The 17,908-nt window shown below is 37.3% G+C and overlaps 1 protein-coding gene across 1 annotated transcript in view; it reads left to right on the top strand.

The window, feature by feature from the left end:
- Positions 1–17,908, top strand: part of gbe1b (glucan (1,4-alpha-), branching enzyme 1b) — a 75,679-nt gene that overhangs the window by 13,521 nt on the left and 44,250 nt on the right. Inside the window, exons 4-10 of the mRNA XM_041995554.1 lie at positions 730–855; positions 2,221–2,356; positions 4,189–4,279; positions 5,398–5,607; positions 16,128–16,243; positions 16,770–16,897; positions 17,072–17,170. Coding sequence (XP_041851488.1) covers positions 730–855; positions 2,221–2,356; positions 4,189–4,279; positions 5,398–5,607; positions 16,128–16,243; positions 16,770–16,897; positions 17,072–17,170 — 906 coding nt within the window. The remainder of the gene's footprint in view (positions 1–729; positions 856–2,220; positions 2,357–4,188; positions 4,280–5,397; positions 5,608–16,127; positions 16,244–16,769; positions 16,898–17,071; positions 17,171–17,908) is intronic.

Genomic DNA, 17,908 nt, shown 5'->3' with positions numbered 1-17,908 from the left:
GTGCTAAAACCAATAAAAGAGCTCCACTCCTCACAAAACATAATGCAACATAATCACCGCCGAGTTCAGATTTACTGTAACAAGTATTCTGGTCAATATGGGAGTTTTTTATTCACTAAACCACATTCTGTCTCCAAAGCAGTTTTGGTGGGATACTTTTTTAGGGATTTTATTTTTTTTTTCATAGTTGTTTTTTTGCATTTGGGAGCAGGAACATACTTTGTGTAAGAGTTGCACTTTAGCCATTTATATATATATGGAAAAAAAAAAAAAAAAAGAAATGTTAGGTTTATTGGTTGAACAATCTGCACCATCTATCAGTATAATGGATGAGGAGTAACAGCACAGTTTTATGATGTAAGCATTTCATGGCTGGAAGGCGTGAATAAATGCTGACTATAAAGTTTAATATATCCCGAGACAGAAATATGCCGGATTTGCAGCAGACTTTTTGAAGCCTTTGATGATTTGTGACTGTTTTTTTTTTTCTGTTGTGCATTTGTGTTTCCACCTTCATAGAACTTTACTGTGGTTTACATCCTGGTATACTAAATTTATCTTTTAAATTGGTTTTTAATTGCTGTCCATTGTCCTTAGTCACCCAATTAGATAATGTAGCTTCTCTCTCACCATATGTCAAGTGACTGTAGTGCCTGTATAATGTCCGTTCCTTTACACTGTTTGAGTGTCCTTGCTTTAATGTAATACTCATTCATCTTATTTTCCCAGGTGGTAGTTCACACCAAGGAGGGTGAGCGCCTGTATCGGATATCGCCTTGGGCAAAATATGTGACCAGGGAGGAGAAATCTGTCATCTATGACTGGGTTCACTGGGATCCCCCTCAGCCTTATATTGTAAAGTGTAATTTCAATGATGTTTGAATGTTATGTTTTCTCTCTTTTTTTTTTTTCTTTTTTTTTTTTTTTTTACTGTTTCTGTTAATGCATCTTCCTGCTATGAAATGAAAAACATTACACATAAGCTTGTCTTTGCTATATTTTCTTTCTCATAGAAACAATGACATTTGTAGGGAAAAAAAAATAATCACTTTGAAAGAAAATTTGAAAGTTTAATGAAATATCACTAAAGCCCTTTTTACACTGGTCAACAAAACACTTAACTTCTAGCTCTTGAGTCCAATGGGAGAGTGTTTAAACAGCATTCAGACCCTTGTCAAATAACTCTGCAATAGACTGTGTCTGCTCTGTAAATAGGGGAACAAAAACCCAGGAGTACACACTTTTTCACTGAGGATCCTGTGATCAGAGCAACAAAAGTAGACACAGTTCATTGTGTGTGTACAGAGGCACCTCTACCAGCATTTCAACATCTCCCATAGAGGGTCTGAAACACTTCAACAACTCACTGGCAAAAAGAGATGAGGTAGATCGACCCCTAAACCTGTAGTCAAAACAGCTGGCTGTTATTTCCTGACACCCACAGTCCAGTCTAATGTAGTTAACTTGCCTGGTTACCTCAGCTTGTCATGATTATGTAAAACACAACTTTTGGAATACAGTGTCATGTCATTCCTTCATGATGTCCAGTGACATGTCTGTCCTCAGGGAAGTGAACATAAAATACAGCTGTTTCAGCCCACAAAGCACAGACGACAAACTTGCTACTACACGCTATGGAAAAGGCTTTAATTGGCTTTTTTTGTTGAAGTACCTGCGTTTATTCAAGAAACAAAAGTGCTAGTATGTATGCTGTGTCATCTCTCACCAGCCTACAAGATTTGGTGCTTCCATCTAAATTTTTGCTCTCGCAATGAAAATCTATTTTTTTTTAATCAGCCTGTTGCTTAATTCTTAAAGTGGATTCTTGATACTGCTGATTTGAGTGGGTCTGAATGGTCTCAATGCTACTTAATGTTCTCAGCTCAAGAGTGAACAGTAAAAACAAGAAGAGGCTATTAGAGTCCACCTTGCTTTCTTTATCTCTTGATATCTGGCACCATTTTAATTGGAGAGCGCCTCTTACCCCCAGTATATTTGTTTTATTTACAAGTGCCTCATTCATCTACTTGAAGCGGCGAGTTCAAGGCCTTGTAGGTAGCCATCAGGAAAATAGAGTGATTCAGTCTTTGCAGGCAGATGTTGGTGAATAGACTCATGCTTTGACTTCATGACTCCTTTTTACACAACAACAGCACAGTTTTAAACAATTGTGCCAGATTCTGTCTTGATTTCCGTCTGTTTTTTTTGTTTCCTTTCCAGCATGTCCATCCTCGGCCAAATAAACCCTCCAGTCTGAGAATATATGAAGCTCATGTGGGTATCGCTTCACCAGAGCCAAAGATCGCCTCGTACACAAACTTCACAACAAATGTACTACCTCGAATAAAAGACTTGGGTAAGATACAGGCATATAATAAACATGTTTTCTTCTCTCTATTGGTTTCTCCCATATGTTGGCAGTTATCTTCTATATTAAAGTGTCACTTAAGTATTTCTGGGACTCTGGGAAAATTTGAAGCAGAAAAGGTGCATACCTTCATACACATACACAATCCTGAGCCAGCTTTCTGGTCAGAAACCAATAGTTGAGGGGTTGAGGAGAGTTTTTCTTTTTCTTCTCTATCTTATTTTTTATCCATTATCCTGCCAAGGTCTCTGTCAACGCTGGTCCATAACATAGCACACATGCCATGCTGCAGTGAGAGCCAGTTTTCCTCCAGGAACAGCATTTTCGGTGGCAGATCTGTCACACCGCCTCTGCATAAAACCACATCAGCAAGTCAACACCTTGTTTACTGGCATGACCTAAAGGGATCACTGACCGTTGGGCAGTGTTTTGTAAAGGCCCCTGAGCAGCTCACAGCAAAACTGACAACTTGTTTCCATTTTCATGATCATGGCTCAGACGGCTAACAGTGGAGAAAAGCCATTTTCCTCCATGTTTTACCTTTTTCAGTAACAACTATTAAACAAGGCTTACTTATGTTTACAGCTTCATGATATAACTGAAAATGCTAAGAAAATATTGCTTTCAATTTAATGATAATAGATTAATCCAAATACATATTTACAACTGATCCAGATTTTTAATTTTACTCCTGATTTGTTCTGTGATTAATTCAGTGTAATCCTCTGCCCAGATTTAGGTTGTCCAGACCTGGCTTTGGGTTGATTGAGTGCTTGAAGCTCTAGTTGTGTGTCACTGTCTGTTGAGGCCATTCATGGTTTAATTATGCAGAATTTTGACAGTTTATTTAATAAATACTGTAATATGAGGCAACTTGGATTTATAATCCTTGCAAGTGAATAAGGTTACTTAACTGCTTTACTTTACTTGTACTTGAAGAAGTCAAAAGATAGCCAAGCTATTTTTCTTTGTCTTCATCCTTGAATATTTCTAGATAAGCAGCTTTTCATCAGACAACCCTAATTTTTAACACTCCTGTAAAAAAAAAGTTCATCTCAATGAAAATGGAGCAACAAAGAATGTTTTTAGAAAATATGAAATTGTAAAAAACAATACAAAGAGGCAAAATACTTTCATTCAAAAATGGTGATAGATAGATAATTTGTTTCCTTAAATTGGGCTTAAACCTTTTCAAATTTTGCACCACGAGTGTCTTCAGGAGACTAAACTTTATTTATTTATTCAGTGGCATTTTTAAAGCCTGTTGTTTCTGTAGGTGGCTCCGTTTTGCCACAGCTCGTCCTTAGGATAGCAAAGGAAACCCCTGCAGCTCGACACGGATCAAGCACTATCAAGTCTTGAAGGTGTTCAAATGATCTCTGTACTAAATCAAGTGGAGCTAAATTGTTCCAAAATGTTTTACAAGCCTTGCTTTTTACTGGGTGGCCAACTTAACCAGCACATGTTTTTGATACAATTCAAGCAGCGGGTTGTCTAATAAATGAATCATGAGAAAAGAGAGGCTGACAGAAAAAATACCCCCTCCAGTTATTGCAGAAGAATGAGGCTATCCAAATAGACAGGATGTAATGCTCTTAATAACAAAGAAGCACCAGAATGTTAAACAACACTTTTTCATGCTGTCATACATATTCAACCCACATTTTATTATCATACATAATTTAGTAGTTTACCCACAGTTAATATCTGAACATTAGACAAGTTTAGATGCATAATCTGTTTGGAAAGTTTTAGAAAATGAAATGGATATTTGAAATTTAATAATATAAGTTTCTTTTTTTTATCCTCTCGTCATCCAGGGTACAATTGTATTCAGCTGATGGCTATCATGGAGCATGCCTACTATGCAAGCTTTGGATATCAGATTACAAGCTTCTTTGCTGCTTCCAGGTAATTAATCATGAATATCAGCATTAGATGTATACATTGTTTTGAACATGCATAAATGTTGTTGCATTTGTTGTGTTTTCTACAAGGAGAGTTGCAACACATTTGTCAATTAGCTAAAGAAATGACCACATTAGAAATGATGTTGTCACGTGTCATCTTCAATCCTCACAAAACAAGTGTGAGAAGAACAGAAAATAGTCGGATGAATCCTCTCAGCCAGGTCTTTTCAGCTGCCCTATAAAGATCCATGACCTGCTTCAGTAACCACAGGTGTTAACAAACCAACCAGGATTGAAATACAGGTTTAAAGGATTAAAACTTCAAGCTGTCTCAAGGTGTATTTTTTTCCAGAGTTTCCCATTAATGCCACTTTATTTGCTATGTGTAGTATCTGTAACTTCCTACTGTCATGAGCTGAGTGAGCAACTTCAACTCAGTCACCTCAAATCAAGGTTAGGAAGTCTGACACCAGCAATAATCTCTCTGTAAATACATTTCCAGTTAATCCATGTGGAGGGAGTCGTAGATAAAGGTGGACTACTCTGAGTCTTTATCTTCTTTCAGAGATCCTCCTTCCTGGCTTGGAGTAGTAACATAAAGCACAGAGTGTAGCATATATATTGTAATTTCACCCTTGATTGATCTCGTAGTATAATATAAAACCTTAGTGGTTGAATACCGGGAGAAAGAGTAATCCTGCGTGTCCTGTTTTGCAAGCAAGCTGATTTGATGATAGCTTGAAGGACAGATGGTTTGTTATTGCAGAATATTAGGAGTGTATGCAAATAAATGTGTGTACTGCTGCGCTTTTCAGAGTATCGTCTGTGTTAAAGGACTTGTAATGTTACGCAAACTCTTTCAAATGACTAAAAAACTGAAATATATCTTAACAGTGTGGGTATACTAGCAACAAATTATTCAACAGCCCTGTGACTATATTTATCATATCATATGGTTTTGGTTATTTACACTGCAAATGTGAATTCTTATGCTCAATTTATTTTAGGAATGTAAAAAAAAAAATGGTAAGGAATAAGTTATTAGTCATGGATAAGCTTTAGAGTAGAATCAGAATGGGATTAAGTCATTTAAATCTATATATTTGTGTCTATTTGTAGTCGCTATGGTACCCCAGAAGAGCTGAAGCAGCTCATTGATGTAGCTCATTCAATGGGCATTGTGGTTCTGTTGGATGTGGTTCATAGCCACGCATCAAAAAACACGGAGGACGGCCTGAACCACTTTGATGGCTCGGACTCGTGTTTCTTCCACTCGCCACCCAGAGGGGAGCACTCACTCTGGGACAGCTGCCTCTTCAACTACTCCAGGTGCTTTTTGTCTGTTTACTTATGTACCTAAGCTTTACGTTCATTTCATCCCATGCTTCTTTAATATATATTTATCTAGAATATTTAACTTGCTTATATGGAGGAAATTCAAATCCATTCATAGGATTCATTAAAAATTTGTGTAATTGAAGAAAATAAATTATCTTCTTTTAGCTGACTTGAAAGTGTGAACAAGTCTAAATAAATTAATTACTAGTAATTTACTCATGAAACAGTAAAAACTAAAATGTCATTTGAATAGATTTTACTGTTCACATTTTTAAAAGTGCTAAGGGGCTATAATATAACTAACAAAGGAAAATGGCTTGCCAAATCGGAGCCATTATATCCAAAACATTGAGACAAGAAAGTAACTGATTTTCAATTATAGTGTTACAATAATTAAGCGGAAAAGAGCACTAAGCCAGCACTGTGGGTGTCCATAGACTTTATTGAGCCATAATTGGTTGAATAAATCCCATAACCAGACACTTTTATAAAATTAACATCATATTAAATGGCTGTCACTTTTACAGAGGCAACGTGGTGCAAAGTTGAAGCTCATAATCATTTAAAAGCCTGAATCCGAACAAATGTAGTTCAATTTGAAGTGTACTGATGCGTTTTTGTATTCTTCTTAAAGGTGAGCTATAACAAGCTTGTTGTTGCACACACCTTTTTGACCATCAGCCTTACAAATCACAGACGTCTGGCCTCCAGACACGCTGAATTTGAAACGGTAAAGATGGGGTTGTATTGATGGATAAATTCCTATCATTCCTGCCACACAGTAAAAACTCTGTGAGGTCTGTTATCAAATGAATGTGAAATTAACAGAGAAAAAAAGGATAATGGCTTTGCTATGGTTGTAGCTTCAGCAAAAGTACTAAGTTAAGTTCTGCCAGAAGAACAGGTTACTACAATCATCACACAGATTGAATCAGTACTGTGAACCAGCATCAGTAGAGCTGCAAGCTATTATGGCACAAATCAGTTTATTAACTCCTGCACATGTTTGCCTAATTTAAATGCAGAGTTTTTTGTTTGTTTGTTTGTTTTTTAATAAACAGAGCTGACACTTCATATAGAAGCTGTCGCCCTTCTTAGCCATGAATTTAACTTCATGTGGCTCTTGAAGCAACATAAGTTATGGTGCAAAAGTCACATTAATTGTTCCAGACGTGTCTAAAGAAAATTTAAAATTGGTTTATTGCTTTGTTTTATGTTATAGTTCATCCCTTGAATTTTGTGCATTTTTATGCTTGAATGGATCAGGTGGCTTAACAAACATACAGTATAAACATTCATCTAAAACATGTACAAAGACTGGACTGAAAATGAGCAGAAAAAGGAGACAATTTTCTAAAAAAAAAAACTTTGAAAGACCTTCAAAAGCTTGAAGAACCATTGATTAGGAACACTTTAAAAGATCACAAGAAAACCCTACTTCTTGAAAGCAAAATCTATATATTAAAAAAGAAAACTTGTACACAAATGACCTACTTTGTTACAGTAGCAAGAGCAATTATAATTCATTACTTCCTGCCTGTGTTTGTGCAGTGATGCATACATTAACATGCTTTTAGATGTGCATTGATTGATTTATCTCTTTGTTTGTTATAGTGGATGTAAAAAAACTCAAAAATCTTATTTCACTTTCAACTAGAGTCTTCAAGAGCATGCACTGTGCTATCAGTTATCGATACATATTTATGTTAACTGTGGCTCTGCGTTTAACCGCCACTGTAGGCCTCTTATCGTTTTCTTTCACTTCATAATGCTGTGATTTTAATGTAATGAAATTTTTTTCTGATCCTTTTAGCACCACATAAAAGCAAGAAACCTGCCATTGATTGCAGCAATTTCAACTCCTCTATTATGCTCTTGCTGTGGAAATTATAGTAAGAGCTGCATTTTAATGCTACATATGGCATTCAACTCATGAAAGAAATTTAAAAGCTGTCCTGGTTGCGTCAGATATTTAAATGAGCCCTGTGGTTTTTACTGTAGAGGTTCAGGGTGTAAAAATGAAAATGAGAGATATTTGAAGAGGCTGATAAATGAGGCCAGATTGGAGCGGACATACCACACTTCTTATTCTCTTAGACTGGCTAATACAGAGCAATGTGCTGAAGGTCAAAAGCAAGATATAATCAGAAAGATTACATATTTCATCTTTTACAAACTGGCCACAAAGTTAGTTTAGCTGTTAATCAGATGTACCCAATGCACAGAAAGGGTTATAAATGACATTTCCAGTAATTATGATTTTTACCTCTTATACATATGGCTGAGCAGGTGTTGGATTTTAATGTATTGCCAGTAATGAAGGGGGGGGGTGGACTACTGACTGTTTTGTTGTAGGTTCTGTTAATTAAGTGTCTCTTTTGCTTTTATACCCAGAAAATGATCCCAGCTCATATTAGAGAGGACCAGGCACAGTTGAGTCTATCAAATGCCTTTTTGAACTCGCTTTTAATAAATGTGTGTCAGTGTGCAGCAGTTTCCAATACATTATACAATGCTTAGTGTCAGGCATGGAGGCTATAATAAGGGAAGAAGGTTCTTCTTTCATTAGTTATTGAACCGTCCTCATATCAGAAGCACTCATTAGACGTGGTGCAGACATATGCCGCGACAGGGAGGCATATGAGGAGTCATTTGTAAAAGCCCAAAGGAGGACTGCAATGTCATAGCCAGTTCATTTGTCTTCTTTGCCTCTCACGGGATGTTTGGACATGTCGTTTGTGTCAAGCTTTCGGTAATTCTCTTTGGATGGAATTGAACCTCAGAGGCACACTGTGAACCCAGCGTGAAACAGTCACTTTTTAATCAAACAACTTCTCTATCAGCCATAACACTCTGACCATGATGTTCTTATTAGATTGACAAAGGCTGATGGAAACAAGCTATGGGAATAAATATGCATTTTACTTGTTGCTGCATCTTCTGCTCTGTTTTTGTTTCTGCATCTGTACCAGAGAGCAGCTTTCTTTGTTGTTCTGTATGTCTTCCACGTTAGCTTTTCCTTATAAAACATTCAACACAGTCCTGAGAAAATTCTGTTTAGATAGATGCATGCCATCCAATTTGTTAACTTGTGTTGCTTCTGAGTCAAACTGGTCTGGATTCAATATAAAGAGCATCTGGCTTTGCAAGCACCGGTTCCAGCCTGCAGAAATGCTGGAATTAGTTTTGTAGTTGCTGAATACCAACTTGATAGAAAGACTGAGCTGCATTAAAACCATGCAAGGACAAGTAAACACATTTGCCAGAATGAGTATAATAGTTGTGAAATGTTAATAGATTCTTTTCTCAATTTTTCAAAGACATTAGCTTTTATTTCTACTTTTTCACAAAATTAAAATATTTATAGATATTTTAAACATTTTTAAAATTTTCTTTGGAAATGTTTATACCATGAAACATTGAGTATGTGGATGGTATTTAAATGACTCGAACAAGTAGTTAGTTTAATGGTATTTGGGTTATTATTTATCATCTCTAAAAGCTTGTTATTTATTGTGAATGATAAAAAAGAGAGGATTTCTTCACTTGAGTTATATAGTTAGGAATGCCAGAGGAAGATATTATCAGAATACAGCAACCCTCAGACTTTGTTTATTTCCTTAGCACTTGTCAGAACTATTTATGAAGAATTCTACTAAAGTAAGCAAGATAAAGTGAGAACAAGGCCAGTGTACAGTCTTTTCCTTCTATTGAGTACAACAGATGGACATTTTGTACAATACCCACAGCATTACAACTGCTTGAAAAGCTTCATTTTTGCTCTCCAGATTTTTTTAAAATTCTAATCATGTTTAGCTTTAATTGTTTAAATTCTTCGATAAATGCTTATTCTTAAGCACTGTCCATGGTCCTGAACCTAGGAGAAAGAAAAACATTTGAATGTAAATAAGTAAAAAAAAATGTTGTCTAATAACAATTATGCAAAAGTAGATATTTATTGAAGTTGGCTAAATTAACAGTCCTTTTCTGACAGGAACCAAGTTAATAAGTAATCACAGTTGCCTTTAGACGACAGTATGTGGACACATTTGTACCATGTTGTTAGAAGATATTAATATGTCAGCAAATGTGTGCAGTGGTGGTAACTCATAGTAAAACCTGGCCACTTCCATCCATCCTTTGTAGTAATGACAGACTTCTGGCCTTTAAATGGGTCAGGATGTAAATTTTATGTAGAAAACATGAAAACTGCCTGGGTGTTTGGCAGGTTTGATAGTAGGTGCTCCATGTACAAAGTAGAGCTAGGTTAAAAAAAAAAAAAAGATTAATCAATTTGATTGATTGATTAAAATTTAATTTAACCAATATTGATGCATAAAACTTGGAGATTGATTAAAAAAAATGTATATATGTGTGTGTATATACATATATGTTGATGATGGATAAGCAGCAAAGTTAAGGCGTAGTGATGTTGCCATCCCCAGTGATGGAAATATCAGGAAAAAGGAACACGAGAAACTGGAGTAATACCAATGACTCAAGGAAGAGCTGGAGAAAGCCTGGAAGGGGAAGGCAACAGTACCAGTAATAATCGGAGCGCTGGCGGCCATGTCCCCCACACTGGAGAAGTGACTCCAACAGATACCTTGAGAAACATCAGACATCTCCATCCAGAATAGTGCAGTCCTAGGGACAGATAAGATACTGCGTAGGACCCTCAAGCTCCGAAGATTCAGGTTAAGGACCCAAGCTTGAATTTTTAAAACAGCATTAGATATAAATTTGTCTCTGGACACCCGATGATAAAATTTCTAATTTTAAGACTTAAATACTGTTATAAACTTAATAAATAAGGAGGATAAATGGTTTTTCATGGATTATTTTCAAAACTGTGAAAAGGTACCTATAAGCCCAAAACCTGCTTCTCGCACTGAGATGATGCCAAATTTAGATTTTTTCATTCATGATTGGATTACATTCACATGTAAGCTGTTTAGGAGCTTATTGCCTGTCACATTAGTGGCTAACGCTACGATCTTGGGCTCTGTCATGTTCAACAAACAGGAAGTGACGTCACTACGCATCTACGTATTCCAAAATAAATCTAGTAGTGGACTTGTAAATGTAGACGATGATCTTTCGAATGTCGTATTTCAGATAATGCATGTAGACTCGTTAGACCAGATTATTACAATTATCTGATTATTCCCAGATAGCTGATTGATGGTCATGTAAACAGACTCAGTGTTTATCTAAAAAATTGATATCTAATAATGTTTTTAATAACAATTAAGAAAAGTTGGTGCTACATATCTGTAAATGAATCAATAGAAATCAGATTTAATAGAAACTGAATCAAATCGGTCTGTTAAATTGAATCGATTCAGGATGTGAGTGGTGATACCCGGCCTTATGAACAAGTAATAAGCATAGTCGCCTTCAAACTTATTGACAGTGTTCGCACACATTTGTACTTTGTTTTTAGTAGATACAGCTGTATTTTTAATAGTTAATATATCAATGTCCATTGATAGTATATCACAGTGAAACCTGGCCATTTCTATCATTTTTTTGGATTAATTACAGACCTCTGGCCTTTAGATTGATCAGGATGTAAATTTTAGGCAGAAAATATGAAAGCTGTCTGGGTGTTTGATAGCTCAAATTGGGTGCTCCATGCACTGAGGCTCAGGTTGGTGCAGCTGGTCTGGGTTCACCCTCTTGTCTGGGACCCTTTTCTACAAGTCATCTCCCTCTTTCTCTGTGTCCGACCCTTTTCCTCTCAAAGCTACTGACAAATAACAAAAAATCTAAATCAGGAAATCATTATTATTGATGAGAGAAATCTAACTATGATACCTGCATTATTCATTGGATGCTGTTTCCATCAAAAAAAAAAAAAACATCAGTCACCTTCACACGGTGACCGGGGGAATGGAGCCTTCAGTTCATCGTGTAGGGAGCTGGCTTCTAGAGAAGCTAAGCCTTCTGCTAGATCTGGGTTTTGAGTGGTGAGTACTGAGAGTTCTGAGGAGCTTGATGTGGCGTTTTTCTATAATCCCCCCCACCCCTCTCTTAGGATCATTTGCATTCATTTTTCATCAATCTTTGTGTGAAATCTTAAGATATGAAGAAGAGGCCCAAGGACAGGCTTTTGAAAGTGCTTTTTAACTCTTCTCCTTGTACTCTTCTCTCGCACTGAGAACATCTCTGTATGTGTGCTTTTCATTCAAATATTTGCGATGTGTGTCATTTTATTGATGTTTCTGTCCATCTTTGCGCCTAAATTCTAAATTAATGCAAAAAAAAAAAGATGGCTGATGGACATTCAGTAAATGACTAAATCATTGCTAAACTGCATTTCACACACTGACACCTCAAATAGGCTAATCGGATGGTTTAGGTTCTTAGATCTGTTATATAGGCTTTAAAAAACTGATTAAGACTTGTTTCTAAACTCATGCAACCCCTCCAAGCTTTCATCTAGCAAAATAAGCCACGTTACAAATTATGCAATTTTCTTCTTGGCAATTTTTATTTTAGTTTATTTACTGACAGTATGAAACCTGGTTTCAGCTCCGAGTAAAAAAGCGCCTTCTAAACATCTTTTGAAATATCTAAAGTAGCAGAACTGCTCGCAAGGAAGACATTTGAAGAAGCAAAGACCCTGCCGATATATGGCACTTTAAAGAAACCAAGAAGAATCTCCCTATGGAGAATCCATGTTTTTTTTTTTTTTGTTTTTTTTTTTTACATACTGTACCTATAGCGAGGGGCAGTGTACTGTCTGATCAATCATTAAATTCACACTTGGAAAGTCTGCTTATTCTGTTTAAAGTCATTTCAGTATTTAGCACCCATAAGTTATTTCCGCTGCTCCATCAAATCTCACAGCAAGGGGAATAGCAGTTTTTCCCCTCTGGTGAGCTTCAGCTAATGAGCTCAGCTTAGCTGTAGGTAGGTGTGCATGGTGGCTTGTTGAAGCTGCCTGTCGTGCTTCCAGTTGGTGCTTGAAGCAACCACTGGATAGGAACATGCCCTTCTGCAGTTTAATCCATACCCAACCCCGACCCTTTAAAGCCGTAAAGGTGTTGGGTTTCGTAAAATGTCAAAAATTTCTGTTCTTTATCAGGAGATCTAGTCATTATTTATTCGTTCTTTTATAGGATTCATTTTCCCCTTTTAAAAGAGTCTTTAAATATTTAAATGCCCAGGTATGAACAATTTCTCATTGGTTTAAAAAAACAAAATGTACACAAAACCTATTTTGGCCTTACTAACTCGAAATGCTTTAGTTTTGTGACCATATTTTTTTTTCTTTTGGAGATTTTTTATGAGAATAGTCAAACCGTTTTAATAACTTCAGTGATGATTCATGAGTACATGCACTTTCTGGATAACCTGCCTCGACTAAAAAGTTGTCCATTAGAATAAAACTTCAAAGGAACACAATAGGCATGACAGGCTGCCATTGATTTGTGCAAGACAGCAAATACAAAGTGATACTAATTACAGGTTGCTAAGCATGCGAACTTTCTCACAGGCAGCAGAATATTCCTCTTAGGATGCCAAGAAAGAGTAGCTAGCTGCCTGGCAGCATAAAGAACGATAGACGAACGGCAGATATCCAACACAAAGAACAGTGACACAGGGGCAGCATGTCATCTACGGATGAGTTGACCCAAAGGTTCACCCATTTTTTAACCAGACTTTTTATCTGGGCTGCTATCAGTGTGGTATGGGATGGAAAGATGCATTTCTGTAGCTCAGAAGAAATAATTGACTTATTAAGCTGTGTTATACTTGACTGCATGATTAAACATGATTGAAAACTCTACTTCTGGTCACAAGTAGAAATAATTGTACAACATGAGTAAGTCATGCACAACAAAATTTGTCTCTGAGTAGTGATTGCAAATAAAGAGGAAAGTCCTGACATGTGAACTTGTTGTGATTGTGTCGCTGTCTTTATTTTGCGTCAGCTGCAGAGATTGCAGGAACCTTTTGAAATGCGTTAAATGAGGCTCCTTATTTGTCCTTTTTGGTCCAACAAATGCGCACCATCCATCAGGCTGTCGAGCGTCGCTGTTTGAGCATCACACTTCTTGCAGAATGACCTGTCAGCTTCCTGAATTTATTCAGCCTTATCTGCAGCTTACCTGTGATATGAAAACAGGGACTTAAATCCTTTTTTCTCTCTCATCGTGACAAGACGCCGTCACCCCCTTATGCAAAACTGACTTTTCGAAACGCAGCACACTTTGATATCTGTTACCCATCTCTACGAGATTGAAGGAGAAGGTGGTGTGTGCCGCAGTCACGGTCAACATGAGGAAGAAAAGAGCTCTGATGGGAATGTTGTGGAAAAAGCAACACGCATGATAGATTATCTTATCTTACTTTACAAGCAGCATTATTAGAGCCTTACTCTCTTAGTGCTCCCTAACCTGATTTCACTGTCATTGCTGTGCTTTAATCTGAGGACAGTGTATTATGCAAGTTGCTTTTATATTAACACTGCAGACTGAGTGATAACTTCATGGATCCACATAGATAAGCGGTGTATTGCATCTGGTACAAAGATCTACCTCTCTCACTGTAATTGGACTTGATGATGAATGGCATTGTGGGTCCTAATGTGGCAGTATGGTTTCATCTTGGGCCTCTGGCTCTCACTAGCTATTATCTCCATCCTTTGAGGATACATTGTGTCTGAGTCTTTGTTGGCTCTGCGCAGTGGAGTGGAGGACCTAATCTATTTATCACAGGGTCTGCGTGACCACCCAGCCAGACTGCTATATCGGATCATACCAGGCTCCCTTGTGCTCTTCCTCTGGGGATGAAGAAAGTGCAGATGTAACATGCAGCTTCACACCTGTCAAACAGTGCTGGTGTTGGTCATCCCTGAGGATTGGAGCACAGAGGGGAACACATTTAAATGTATTTTAGTGTCATGGCTTTCTGGTTCAAAGGAATCTGGGATTTTGTCTTTTTCCACAGAGGATGTAATCCTCAGCACTGAGTGCTCATAGGATGAATGTATCATACTTTTAAAGTAATATTGAGGACAAGATTTGTTTTATTTTGGGGAGGATTTTGCAGTTTGAAGTGTTACTGAAGTGTTGTTGAAGCATGAACCCGGGTCTTCGCACTGCTTCACCAATTTTTTGACATGATGAGATTGCATCATTCAAGCAAAAAATGTTGAACTGCCCCCTCAGTGTGGGGTTACAGCTGGAGAGAGAAATCCTAAGGACATGGGTCAGGGTTGTAAACTGGTACTGTAGAGTTAGATAAAGAGCTGGAAAGAGTGTAATTCAATATTACACTCAAATTTGGTTTGGTAGAAATTCAGCCTTGCAGTGGTCCAGTTCTTTTGTTAAGATGGGAATATGTCCTCTGTTATGGTGAAAATACCTGTGCTTCTCTTGGAGCTTCAAGTCTGCGATGCTGTCAGGCAGTTGTTGCAGTGCATCACGAATAATTATAGTTCACTTGTCCACAAACCTTAAAAAAATGTTTAAACAACAATAAAAGATGCTCTGAAGCCCACAAATATTTTATGTTTCTTAAAGTTAAGAGGGCAAGTGTTCTTCATGCCATGAATACAAATGTCTAACAAACACAATGCAAACATAAAGTTTGTAGGAACTGCACTGTACACATGCATTAGACAGATATCGTTCCAGCCTTTGTTAGAGCTGAGTGAACAGTGCACATTTGAGTTGAGACTTTCAGCCTAAGCAGAGGGAGCGGTTCACACTTAATCAGCGTCTTGAATGCACCATTCGTCTCACATCCTCGGCGCTTTGCTTTCGCCCTCCAGCCTTGCATCCATATGTACAGTGTTTCATTTGGTGCTCATTATGCACACTGCATAGAGAAAAACAAATATTGAGTTTTCACTCCCGTTTCCATAGCGACGCTCCACTGAATGGGAAAGAGTTGAGGTACGAGGTCTACTTTTGCCTTGAGTGACTGTGAAGGACCAGCTGACGCGCTCAGTTAAGGAATGGGGACCAAGACCATTTATGGAATCCACCTCCTCCAACATCCAACGAATCTGTCTGGCCAGCAGCCAGTCAGCATTTGCATTCTGTGTCTCACGCTGTGGGCTATAAAACAATAAGTTACATCTATAGTATTGACCCTCCCAAAAGTCAAGAGGAAGAACATCATACATTTAACATGAAACCAAAATCTTGGCCACACAAAAAGCTTGCCTGGTGGTCATGTGTGTAATCTGATGGAAATTAGAAAACCTCACTGTGCAGCTTAAGCCACTGATTTCTCATCATGACAACTTGATATGTGAAAGACACAGTCCCCTCTACGGTGTAGTTAATGAAAACACTGTCTGCTGTCACTGACACTCCATCTCCAACATAATAGAGCTTCAGTTATCAATATGTGAATGTCCTGTAGTGGTGAAAATTAATCTCTGGTGCCTAAAGTGCATGATGAGATGTGTGAATAATTCACAGCTCCTTGTTTGTCTGACCTTGAATTTTTGTGTGTGTGTGTTTGTGTATGTTTGTGTGTCCCACTAGCTGGGAGGTGCTGCGGTTCCTGCTGTCAAACCTGCGCTGGTGGATGGAGGAGTACCGCTTTGATGGCTTTAGATTTGACGGCATTACCTCAATGCTCTACCATCACCATGGTATCGGTAAGACTGGCTTGTGTGCACCTTATATTTCAGGACTGGGTAGGAAATCCAGATTTCCTTCGTGCACCAGATTGTCATGGTGGTAATGGTGGTAAAAGAACAGGAGGTTATCTTACTTTTAATCTAATGCATGTTAATGTAAAAGTAAGAACAAATATTACAAATTTGGAATAAAAGTTTATTGAAAAATTTTGTTTAAAAATATAGAAAATCACATTAACTCATTCATTAGGCTTCTTGTGTGCATGCAGTAGTAAGAAACATTAAATATCCACCTTTAGCTGTGGGGGATGGGGTTAACTTGCTTTAGCATATGTTAAATGATAAAACATGTCCACCTATTCATATAAATTCTCAATGTAAAATAATGACACTGTAAATTAGCACTATATGGTGATGTATGTCATGATGTATGTCAGAGCAATGAAGTTAAACAGTAGTAGCGCTTCAAAAAAATCTTTGAAATGTTTGAAAGTTTGGATGGAGAACATGATGAGCATTCACTGTGTGGGTGTTTACCCCTCAGGCACTGGCTTCTCAGGGGACTACAGTGAATACTTCGGCCTTCAAGTGGATGAAGACTCTTTGGTTTACCTCATGATTGCCAATCACATCCTCCATACTCTTTATCCCGACTGCATCACAATTGCAGAGGTGAAAACCTAGTCTGCCATACACACACTCAGCATCTACTCTGCAATGGCGCTGCCCTTAGCAATTATTAGTTAAAAGCACTTATTAGTCAGGCATGCTTACTTTTTCCCTTGTTTAATTTAAAAGTTAATGCAAAAGAAAAATGTGGCATTACATAGTGAATTTTTATTGCAGGATGTGTCGGGGATGCCTGCTCTCTGCAGCAAAGTGGAGGAGGGAGGAGTTGGCTTTGATTACCGTCTGGCTATGGCAATTCCTGACAAGTGGATTCAGGTAAAGTGACTTGCTAAATGGTCCTCTTTGAAGGTATGTTTCCTGGAAATATTACATGTATATGTAATTAATTAAATTATGATGGGTTAAAATGATGATGAAAAGTATCTGCGCAGTATTTTTTCTGGTATTGTTTCCATGTAACAATAAGTCTATTCCTTAAACTGTAATATGACATTGGCATATAGATGTCACATGGATTACCTGTTTTTTTTGTTTGTTTGTTTGTTTGTTTTTGGATGCCGTCACATTTACTTTTTTTGGTTGTGTTAAAGAAGTACTGTGTTTTTAATTAATTAATTTATCTTACGAACAGTAATTCTACCTGCTGTGCACTTGGTAGGACCAATTATTAATCATGCTGAGACGAACCTGTGAGTAAATGAGTCAAGCAACATGACTGTTGTTTACATTAAAGGCATTTGATTTGTGCAACCGTTCTTGTTGCATTAGCTTTGATCAGTTTTTTTTTTTTTTTCTTTGCGTGAAGGTATAATTTTACCTGAACAAGAAGAAAAATAAAAATTTAGAATGTTAACCTAGGAGTGTAAAAAAATTATAATTTAAAAAATTATTTAGGGGCAGTGATAATGAACTTGTCATTCATAAATACTCAAATTTATCATTTTTTTCAGGTTTAAATTGAAATTTGAATTAGAAATATGCTACATGCATTCATGTGTAGAAATGCATTCACAGTGGAGAAAAACACCATAAGTGCACCATAATTTGAAGACG

Source organism: Melanotaenia boesemani, chromosome 9 (genome assembly GCF_017639745.1).
Source record: "Melanotaenia boesemani isolate fMelBoe1 chromosome 9, fMelBoe1.pri, whole genome shotgun sequence".
Classification (NCBI taxonomy): Eukaryota; Metazoa; Chordata; class Actinopteri; order Atheriniformes; family Melanotaeniidae; genus Melanotaenia; species Melanotaenia boesemani.
This window is presented reverse-complemented; position numbering and strand designations above follow the sequence as displayed.